The sequence below is a fragment of the Poecilia latipinna genome, unplaced genomic scaffold, assembly GCF_001443285.1.
Source record: "Poecilia latipinna isolate Pla-1442-1.1 unplaced genomic scaffold, P_latipinna-1.0 Scaffold1950, whole genome shotgun sequence".
NCBI lineage: Eukaryota > Metazoa > Chordata > Actinopteri > Cyprinodontiformes > Poeciliidae > Poecilia > Poecilia latipinna.
Window position 1 is genome coordinate 26,154 of NW_015114566.1, and position 10,978 is coordinate 37,131.

The 10,978-nt window shown below is 47.5% G+C and overlaps 2 protein-coding genes across 4 annotated transcripts in view; one reads left to right on the forward strand and one right to left on the reverse strand.

Annotated features, from left to right (window-relative positions):
• lrrc2 (leucine rich repeat containing 2) overlaps positions 1-6,531 on the forward strand; it is a 23,339-nt gene extending 16,808 nt beyond the window's left edge. For 2 of the 3 annotated variants that reach the window (XM_015015764.1, XM_015015765.1), the window contains exons 8-10: positions 6-158; positions 225-382; positions 495-720. In XM_015015764.1, the coding sequence (XP_014871250.1) occupies positions 6-158; positions 225-382; positions 495-544 (361 nt within the window). In that variant the 3' untranslated portion in view covers positions 545-720. Of the gene's footprint in view, positions 1-5; positions 159-224; positions 383-494; positions 721-6,510 lie in introns of those variants that run through there. The other variant, XM_015015766.1, reaches the window with a different exon arrangement.
• Positions 1,754-10,428, reverse strand: mfsd14bb (major facilitator superfamily domain containing 14Bb). Its single transcript, XM_015015763.1, has 12 exons — positions 9,871-10,428; positions 7,138-7,230; positions 6,986-7,048; positions 6,723-6,850; positions 5,414-5,528; positions 4,678-4,896; positions 4,489-4,602; positions 4,331-4,402; positions 3,621-3,733; positions 3,447-3,544; positions 3,106-3,242; positions 1,754-2,620 (listed from the first exon to the last, which is right to left on the reverse strand). The coding sequence occupies exons 1-12, from the start codon at positions 9,886-9,888 to the stop codon at positions 2,408-2,410; spliced, it is 1,383 nt and encodes a 460-aa protein (XP_014871249.1). The 5' UTR covers positions 9,889-10,428; the 3' UTR covers positions 1,754-2,407.
• Positions 10,429-10,978: the final 550 nt, after the last annotated feature.

Here is a 10,978-nt window from a genome sequence, read left to right on the forward strand (position 1 = left end):
CCCAGGCTGCAGCAGCTCTCCACCCTCTTCGTCCATCAGAACAGCCTGTCTTACCTCCCCGTTTGTCTCGCCAACATCTCCAGTCTGAGGATGGTGGTTGCCAGCGGCGACGGGTTGACCAGCGTCCCGACCCGACTCTGCAACGACCCGGAGATCAAGTAAGATCCCAGCAGGTCGGCGAAGCCGTGAACCGTCGGACCGACCGCGTCTGTGTCCCGCCGCAGGTTCATCCGTCTCTATGACAACCCCGAGAAGAGGAGGAGGAAGAAGGAGGAAGAGGAGAAGAAGAAGAAGGAGAGGAGGAGGTGGAGGGAGCAGGAGGTGAAGGACGGCAGTGAGAAGGAGTTCATGGAGGCGTACATCAGCACGCTGAAGGACAGAGGTCAGTCCAAGGTCGCCTGCAGCGCTAGCGCTGCTAACCGCTAACGCTGCTAACCACTAACGCCGCTAACCGCTAACGCTGCTAATCGCTAACTCTGTTTGTCCCAAACCAGACACCGTTCCCTTCTCCACCACCAAGGTCTCCATCTCCTGCCTGCTGTGACGGACCGGAACCAGAACCGGACCTGTTCTGCAGAGTCCAGTTGGGTCAGAACAGCTGCTGGACGCGGGTCCAGATCCTGGTTCTGGAGGTTCTGAACATCGTCGGTTTTGTTGGTTCTGGTTTTTCATGTTGGTTTTATTTCAGTTTAAATTCCAGATTTTTAAACGTTTCCAAGTTTTAACAGGAAAATAAGAATAAAATCATAAAAATGAATAATGAGAACAAAATGTTACTTTAACCTCAGTTAATTTTTTTGGTCTGGTTTTAAAACTAACTAATCAGATTAAAGTGTAAAATTTAACATAATTTCCACAGAATCAATAAGGATTTAAATTGAATTTTCTCATGTGCAATATTTTAATATTTCCAAATAAATCATTTCTGCAGTCAGAATTTTAAATTAGTTTTGGATTTTAATTTAAATACAGATGAAATAATTATATAAAGTTTACAGAAAATGAATTCTAAATATTCCTCTGGAATCATTTCCATTTCAAATTAATTTTTTGTTCCTGAAAGTTTTAAAAATGTAGAAAACAAAAACATTAGTTTTGTCTCCAGGTTGACCTTTGTGGTTTGTGTGTTTTTGCTTTGAAGAGTTTAAATCTGAGTTTGAAGTTGTGACCAAACATAAAAATCAGAATTACAGAAATATTTTATAGATTTAAATGTTGTAACATGATTTTAGTTTTTATGATATAAAATGTTTAGTTTTTTCCAGAAGTTCTGATTTTATTCCGACGTGATTTTAGATTCCAGGAAATGTTTCCGTGTTTTTGTTTTTCTCAGCCTTCTGGACTTCCTGCAGTTTCAGTTTGTAGTTTTTATGATTAATAAAATCTGGTGATGAAAATTCAACGTGTGACTTTGAACTACAGAACCGTCTCACCTCAACGGCAGAAAAATTACACAATTTAGTCAAATTTTTAATCTCTTCAAAATAAAAGTGGATTTGTTGTTAGAAAAGGCTACAGGGTGGACCACTGCCCTTTAGCCCCTCCCCTCCTCACACTAGCCCCGCCCCTCAGAGCCTCGTGGCTCCGCCCACTTCCCACTCAGGGGGCGGGGCTAATAAACTATAAACTTTTTACATTTCATTTTCTTACCTTAAACATTTCCATAAATTAAATACATATTTTATCATTTAAGTTTTTGGTTCTGATCCGAACCTGGAAATGCGATGGAAACATGCAGAGTGAAACCCGGAGGCTCGGTTCAAACATCTTTATTAAGATCGTCACAAAGTTCTGAAAAAACCCGGCTGGTAGAAACCGGGTCGGTTAGAGGCACTAAAGCGCAGCAGAGGCATCTGGACCACAGCTGGAGGTTCTGGAGCTACAGGAACCGGGTCAGCCAGACCGGACTGCCCGGTTCTGTTAAACTGGACCTGCTGTGACGCTGCAGAAGGAACCAGGAAGCAAACCGGACCGGCCCAGACTCCAGAAAACAGTCCAGATGTTTGGTAAAAACGTTCCGGAACCAGAAACACGGATCCCAACCGGAACATGTGCTCTGGTTCTGACGGGTCAAAGGTCAAGCAGAACCTCCAGAACCAAGCAGGGCTCTGAGGTCTGACCCGACACCATGAGTCCAGAACCTGTTGCCATGACACAGCGTCCCCTAGACGTCACCATGGTAACGGAGTGGAGGCGGGGGATCCGGGAACTTCCTCCGGCCGTCGTCATGGTAACCAGGGGGGGCGGAGCCAGCAGGTGCATAATGAAGCAGAGAAACTCCAACAGGTGAGTCAGTTTACCTGCTGGTAGAGTCCAGAGGGGGCGCTGTTCCCCCCAGCCCTTTGGTCTCAGCCAATCAGGAGAGAGGAGCTTATGAACGCCGTCAGTGATTGGCCGCCGCCGCCGCTCACATGCTGCTGTCCTGCAGGAGCGGCTCGATGTCCTCGGCGTCGCTGGTGGGCGTGGCCTGCGCCGCGGCGCCGTTCTGAGCGTGTGCGGGCTTCGCGGCGGCCGGACCGCCGGCGGGGCGGAGATTCTCCGGGATGAAAACGGCGACGACCACGGCGAGGATGACGGTGCACGCCCCGAACAGGAAGGGAGGGCCCGGGATGACGGCGCGCTGCGGAGACAGGAGGAAACGGTGACCTTTGACCTCTGAGTCACAGAACCTGATCTTTAGCTCTTTACAGTGGCTGACCCGATCAGAACCGGTCAGGTTCTGGTCGGTTGTGCAGCAGGTCTGGATGCTCAGTTAAATGTTTCTATCATAATCTGATGTTTTTGTTCCTCTAATGAAACCAAAGAAGAAGAACGGAGCCGTTACCCAGCAGCCCTCAGTAAAGATGGCTGCCGCGGCACTACAGGTTTTATAGAGATACAGAAAAAAACAAACAGTGATACCTCACTTCCTGTTAAATAAGAAAATAATTTAGCCGACAGGAATCAGGTGAAGATAAAAATACCAGCAGATGGAAGAACAGATTCAGTTTCCATCTTGAATGAAAAATGTTTCCATCTGTTGTAATGTCTTGGTTTCATTTCTGCTCTCAATGTGTTGTTCTGAAGGTGGGCGTGTCCAGGTGGGCGTGTCCAGATGGGCGGTACCTGTGTGTTCGGCGTTCCTGCGGCTGCTGGAACGTCGCTCAGCTCCACGTTGAACAGGAAGAAGATGAATCCGTAGAGAGCCGGACCCAAACCGTTACAGAGGCCCCGGATCCCTGTGATCATCCCCTGGACCACGCCTACACACACACACACACACACACAGAGAGTTAGGCTGCTCCTGATTGGCTGCTCTAACGTGAAGCTGCTCCTGATTGGCTGCTCTAACATGAAGCTGCTGCTGTTTGGCTGCTGTAACATGAAGCTGCTGCTGATTGGCTGCTGTAACATGAAGCTGCTCCTGATTGGCTGCTCTAACGTGAAGCTGCTCCTGATTGGCTCACCCTGCTGGTCGGCGGCGGCGTTGTGCGACACGAGAGCAGAGACTGCTGGGAAGGTGATGGAGGACAAGGCAGCAACGGTTCCTGCTGCCCACATCATCCTGCAGGGACAGAACCGACCCGTCAGAACCAGAACCAGGACCAGGACCAGGACCGGGAACGGATCCAGAGACTCACCACGGCTCGGACCCGAAGGCGTACCAGCCCAGCTGCAGCAGCTGGAAGCCCAGACCCAACAGAACCGTGTTCTTCTTCCCGATGGTTCGCATCAGAACGCTGAGCAGGACGGTCTGAGGGGACAGGTCAGGGGTCAGAGGTCACAGAGACGGCTGCTGCAGACACCTGGAGGAACAGTTCTTTATGCTGATTCTTTTGAACAATAGTTCTTTATGCTGATTCTTTTGAACAATAGTTCTTTGTTTTTACAGTTTTCTCTCTGATTCTTCATTTAGAAATAAATTTATTTAATCTGAATAAAACAGGAAGTCTGAACTCGCTGCTCCATGTTTGTTTTCATTGTCATGGTGACTCGGTGCTAGCGGATGCTACGCTAACGCAGCCGGAGAATGAGCATGGTCTCCGTTTGCTGCAGGGGTCACGCTGTTATATTCAGGTTTGTTTACCTTTGTTGCATTAAATATTAAAGAGGAATTTTGGTTCTGCCAAACCAACTAAGTTCACTTATGTTACATTTTCCTTTTATAGCATTAGCATTCACAACTGGCTATGCTAGCTAGCATTAGCACTCACAACTGGCTATGCTATTATGCTGCAGCTCAGCAGAGAGCCGACAGCACTAAGACCCGCCCCTTGCTGTGATTGGTTGTTTCTAGTTAGCGCTGGGAGAAAGGAGATAAAATTAGCTTTAGCCAATTTAGCCAGCGAACCTGAGCAACGATGGAGAGGATTCCCACCATGGCGATGAAGGCAGCGATGGCTTCAGGGGAGAAATGGATCACCTGGAGGAGACGAGAGGAAAAATCAATCAGTCCGACGGTCCAGCATGACGGAGGAGCCGTGTGTGTGTGTGTGTGTGTGTCTCTACCTGCTTCAGGTAGAGGAAGAAGCTGGAGTACTGTCCGGCTTCAGGCAGGTAGGACAGGAAGACGGTGATGCAGATCAGCAGAACCGTGGAATCCTTCCCGACTCGCCGCAGCGACTGAAACAAACAACCAATCAGAGGTTCAGCTGCTGGTTCTGGTTTCGGTTCTGCTGCCGGGTCCGACTGACTCACAGCGAACGGGTCGGCCTGCTCCCAGGAGATGGGGAACCCCAACGACGACAGCCTCATCTTGTCCGGCAGCGACTCGGGAACCACGAAGAACACGAAGGCGATGTCCGTCACCGCGATCACCGTGGCGACCAGCACCACCAGGCTGTCTCCATAGCGACTGGACAGGTAGGCGCCGATGGCCGGGCTCGTCACCAGGCTGGCGGCGAAGGTCGCCGACACCTGGGAGGAGGAGGTCAGGTGAGCCGGGTTCTACAGAACCAGCTCTGATCCGGGCCGAACCAGGTCCGGAAAACCGGGACACTGAGGAACGATCCGATGAAGCTGCAGACCGACTCGGACCCGATCAGAATAATAAAAGATGGTGGAACCGGTGGGATGATTTCTCATTTAGCTTCTGCTGAATATCATGTTAGCGTAGCGCTTTAGCGCCAGTGGAACTGATGTTTATGATCAGTGACTGAGGACTAGCGCAGTTAGCATTTTGGTTAGCATAGCTAACCACTGTGGTTTCCTTTAGAGTCATCCGTCCAATCAGGATTCAGCGTTTCTACAAACTACCAGCTGGTTCTGAAGACGATCCGATCAGTTCAGCTGGTTCTGTTTAATTCATCCTGACAGAAACGTTACTGATGGACCTGGATAATGATGATGATGATGATGATGATGATGATGAGGCGGTTTCTGATCTACAGCTGCTGTGATGTCAGCAGCCTGCAGCGTTCTGATTGGTCGTTACCAGGCCGTAGGCGGTGCTCCTCTCGTGCTCCTCGGTGACGTCGGCGACGTAGGCGAAGATCACGGAGAACGTCACGGCGAACGTCCCCGACACGGCGATCAGAGCAAAGTACCACCTGGAGAGACAGAACCGGGTCAGACGGAACCGGGTCGGGTCGGTTCTGCAGCACATTGAGGGTTAACAGCAGGGCAGGAAAACATGGCTGATTTTATGGAGGAAAATAAAGTTTCATTTAGAGTTCAGCTCAGAATGAGGCAGGATTTACCTGAAACCAGAACCAGACCAGAACCTCCCTGTGGTCACATGACCTCTGACCCGGTTCCACCTGGTTCTGACCCATTCTGAGTTTGGCTGATTTTTTATCTCTAGTTTTTATCCGTTTATAGGTTTTAGAAATATTTGCAGTGAGTAATTTAACGGTGTTGTTTTGTAGGAAACACTGCCACCTGCAGGTCGGAGCTGGAATCACTGCCCATTTTTAGCAGAAAAAAACTGAAATAAGAATGACAGGGTTTGTTGATTTAACGTGAATGTTTTAAAAAGTGATCTATTTGTCTTTAGCTGCAGTAAAACATGGAGCAGAAACAGATTTAGTGAGAAAAACAGAAAGTTTGTCACATTTCATTAAACAACTTTTTATGGATGTGAAATTACCACAGAAATTATTGCAATAAAGAATAATGTTGTTATGAAACTAGTGCTAAGTCAAATATTGGAAATAAACTTTAAATTCCAACATTTAAAACTGGAAAACATTTTAAATACCCAAAATAAATAAACAAGCTAAGAGAAAATAACTTGAAAGAAACGTGAAAAAAATGAACAAAGAAAATTATTGATCTTGTTTTGATTTAATTGATTCATTTTGTTCGGCTTCCTGAGAGCGGGTCGGCTGCTTCAGAACCCAGAGAGCCGGTTCTGTTCTGCTGAAGCGGGTCAGAATTGAACCAGCTGCTGGTTCCTCAGATTAAAACCATTCTGGGAACTGGTCAGCATGGCTGCGTGTGGCGCTGCGAGCGGCCAGCAGGGGGAGCCAGAGGCCTGATGCTGCAGCCGCTCACATGAGGAGCATGTGATGGTTAAACCCAGCAGAACCTCAGAACCAGAACCCGACCGGGTCCCACATCACAACGTTTCTGCTTCATCAGAACCTGAGAAACTTCAGAACAAAGTTTCCCACAGAGACGAACAGAACCAGGACCGGTTCTGATCCGAACACACAGGATGGGTTCTGATCCACAGCTCAAACATCCTGACATCAGGTTCTGACCCAGAAACTCTGAATATGTGGAACCAGAACCGGACTCACCAGGGGCTGATCTTCATGAAGGGGATCGGAGCGCAGGTGAAGAAGACGGTGATGAGGAGGAAGGACTTCCTGCCCCAGGTGTCCGACAGAGCACCAATCAGAGGAGCCGACAGGAAGGACAGGAAGCCCTGAGGACAGAGAGACACGGCCATTAGAGGATGGGTCCGACCGGTTCTGACCCGGGTCTGACCGGACGGATGGTCCTGGAAGGGGAAGTGCTGCATGACTCTACTTCCTGTTGAGGTTAAGCCCCGCCCCCTCACCTTGACGCCGTGCACCAGGCCGTTCATCAGGAAGGTGTGCTGAGGGAACGTCTCATGGAGAACCTGGAGAACCAGACCACAAGACGTCAGCCGACCCAGAGCCCGGTTCTGGTTCTGTCTGAACCGAACAGAACCGCCGATCCGGCTCTCACCTTCAGCATGGGCGTGGTCAGCAGGCCCCAGGCGAAGAACTCCAGGAAGATTACCACCACCGCATGGGTCACCCTGGCCCGGGTCCGCTTCAGCTGAGGAGAGAACCACACCAGAACCACTCAGAACCGGGTCAGAACCGGTTCTGGGTTCAGCAGATCAAACTTTGATCCAAACAGGAAAGATTCTCAGGAAATGGAGGAAGTGATTCATTAAGGTGTTACCTGGTGGTGCATTCAAGGACAGAGAAAAGTGGGAATTTTGAGCTTCATGTGTTTATTGCATGGAAATCAGTTTCTTTAAAGATTGAATAAATAAATTCTGTTAATAATCATTAATAATTTCTCCAGATAATAAACAAATAAATGCCCCATGAAATAAAAGCTAAAAGTTCCTGAAAGACAGGAAGTAGCCCTTCAAAATAAAATAATTCTTTTTGTTTTTCATGTGGACATTATGTTCCTGTATTTCCTAATTATTTATGAATGATGATATTAATGTACTGAGTTCTGACGGAGCCCAGCGGTTCTTCATCTGACCCAGTCGGATCATTTCCTGTTCTGACTCTCGTTTGTGAGACTAAAGTTCCTCCATGTCTGCAGGATTATGGTCTAAAAATAATAAAGAAGTAAAAATAATCCAGAAAACATTTCACTCTCCAGAATTTGTTCCCATTTAAAATTTCTTGAGGAAAAACTTCAGATTTTTACTGAACTGCTTGTAATAAAACAAAGAGATTATTTTAAAACAGAACCCGAGTTGATCCACAGCTTCCAGGTCAGAACCAGGGAACGGGACGGTTCTGACCCGATCCAGCCCTCCAGACCAGAACCTGCCAGTTCTGGTCGGATTGGTTCTGCAGCAGCAGCCCGGTCCGGTCCGATCCATAGTGTTAGGTAAGCAGGAGGGATTTAGGAGGGATTTGGTCCGTTTGAGTCGCAGCTTCGGACCGGACCGGACCGGGGTTGATCCAGGACCCAGCTTCTGGTTAAACTGGACCGGGTCAGAAACTCTGCGCTGCAGGCCAGAACCGGGCCTGACGTTCTTGGTTCTGTGGAAGCTAATGAGCCGTTAGCGCTCAGATGCTAACGGCTCATTAGCTTCAGGAAGTGGAGGATAAAAGCAGCGCTGTTCCTCTGCAGACTGAACCGGATCACATGACCAGAGATCAGCTGGCTGTCAGCAGCACAGCGACTTCATTCATCAGGTCAGAGGTCAAACTGAGCCTCCTTCCTGCCGTGCTGAGCTCCCAGAATGCAGCAGGGTTTCTGTCAGATCCGTTTCCTCTTGGATCAGAACCTCTTTGATCCGCCTCCAGCTGGGAGGTTCTGATCATGTTTATCGTTTCTACCTGTGAATCTGATCAAACCAACTTGTTCCTGCGGTGATGCGAGCAGCAGCCATGTTGGAACGCATCGCAACCTCAGCTTGGTTCTGCAGAACACCATTTCTCCTTCAATCTGGTTCAGGGTCATGACCTTTGACCTGTGGACCTCTGGGGGTGTCTGGTCATTTCTCTGAGTTTCACACTGTAACCTTTGACCTCAGGCTGAAGCTGCTGGGACATCAGATGTTTCCTCTCTGGAAGATGATGATGAAGATGACCTTTGACCTTTCTCAGGTGAATCATCAGCACCAGCCTGATATTTTCTCTCTTCGGTTCAATGGAAACTTTCCTCCCCTTCAATCATGGATCATATTTTGTATTAAAAACAAGAATAAAATATGAATTTAACTCATTTTAACCATTTCAACTATCAGCAGCACCAGGTTAAAGTTTATTCCATTTAATCTGGATTTCTGGTCATAGTTAATAATATTAACATTTATTCTACAGAAAAGCACTAAATAGATGATTAGGCTATTTTACTGCTGTGTTTAAATGGACCAAAGAAGTTCCTCCACCAGGAACCAGAACCAGCTGATGGTTCGAGGAGGGAGTCCCGGTTCACAGAGCTAACGGCTCGTTAGCCTGCTAACTGGAGGCTGAAGTTGGTGTCTGATTTATAGCTGCTGGCCAGGCTTTGAGTTAAATTAAATTTGCTCTAGATTATAATCCGAAAGGAGATCGGGATTACATATTTCAGTCAGCTTCTATAAAACATTTCTACATCTGTGAAACATCCACTTTACTGTAGAAACATAAACTCTTCAGAACAAACTTTGCACTGGGAAACATTTATATTTTATCTCAGAAAAAAGACAAAACAAGCAGAAATTTTAGATGTCTATCCTTCTTTAAACCACTTTAGACTGACTGAAAAATCTTAAGACTAGCGACGCTTTGGCTCGTAAAGTGACCCATTCTAGACTCGATCAATCCAGAAACTTTAGGCGTGAATCATTTTATTCTAGGGATTTAAAAAGGTGATGGGTCATTTCTCTGGTGAGCTGAATAACATGAAAGCCCAGAATATTTTTGTCCTTCACAAACTGGATGAAAGTTCTGTATGTCACAGAACCGAGTAACCTAGTCCAGATTTAATTGCAGTAGATATTTTAGCTTTTTAATAGGAAATCAACGGACTTCCAGGTTCCGAGAAACTGTGAGCTGGCCCTTTAAGAGCCAACTCTGAGCAGCGAACCAGAGGCTAACTTCTACACCGGAAGAACCGACTACCGTTCATCTGAATTAGCCGCTAACAGTTTAATCTGACGGATTAAAATCCATGCGTGTTTTAATTTAGCACCACTCACCGAGACCAGCTCACAGAGCTAATCCGGCTAACACTCACCGAGCTCCGGACCAACATCCTGCCGCTGGCCTCGGTCTCCGCTTTCTCCCGGGGCGCTTCACATCTTGTCGTAACGACTTTCAGCTCCAGTCCTCGGAACTGAACATCCTCCTGAGATTTCTCCGTCTTTTCCAGGGTGTCCCGCCGTGTGAATGAGGCTCCGTGCTCTCCGTGATGTTCGCATGTATTCCGGTTCCGTTCGCTGTGAAGTCCGCTGAAGTCGCTCAGCTTTCGGTTTGACTAGAATTCCTCCGCTTTGATTGTAAGTTTATCTTCCGTCTGTTTGGTTTGTACGCGGGGGTACGGCAGAGGGGCGGGGATGTTTTTTTCATGACACTATCGGAGTGGGTGGGCATAAAACCGCCCGACTTGACAGTCCCTGTAGCCAAAACAAACCAAGCCGGTCCTGGATCAGATCCTCCTCCCATGTTACGCGTTTAAAATGCAACAAGATCTGACTCAGGATCAGCCTCACTCCTACTGTAAACACAGTGAGCAAATCGCCTCCTGCTGGACTGAAGCTGTCACTACACTGCAGACACCGTTTCATTAAATCAGCAACTTTAGAAAAATAAAGTTTGTGTTTAAAAAAAGACGTCCTGGTGCCCTTAAATAAAATGTCTGTTTAAACTGCAGCTCGTGCTCCGTCTGCGGCACAAACAGTGCGGAGACAGGAGTCAGTATTTGGCAGGAAGATCCGGTGTCTTCGTCTAGCAGGGCTCACTATTTGGCCAGAGGCAGAAAGGCGGGACTCGACGGTTGAAGAATTTTTTTGGCTCCACTGAAAACCTGCACGCATAAACCGAGCAACGCCACGGAAATGAGCAGGGGGGGTTCCTGTCTGGGTTGTTCAAAATAATATCAGCCTGTCTGATAATGAAATGATGAGTTATTAATTTAAATTATTATTCCGGTTATTAATTTAAATTATTATTCCGTTCTGATGTTGGAAAAGTCAAAACTAAAGAGTCAGATTCTTGAGTCAGAATAGAGAAAAAAGGAGAAGCCCAGAATGAAACCCTGCCCCACTGAGATGAGTCAGTTCCATAAAGATCCATAAATACATCAAGGACAAAGCCTCAACGGACGATGTGCTCAGCGAATGTCT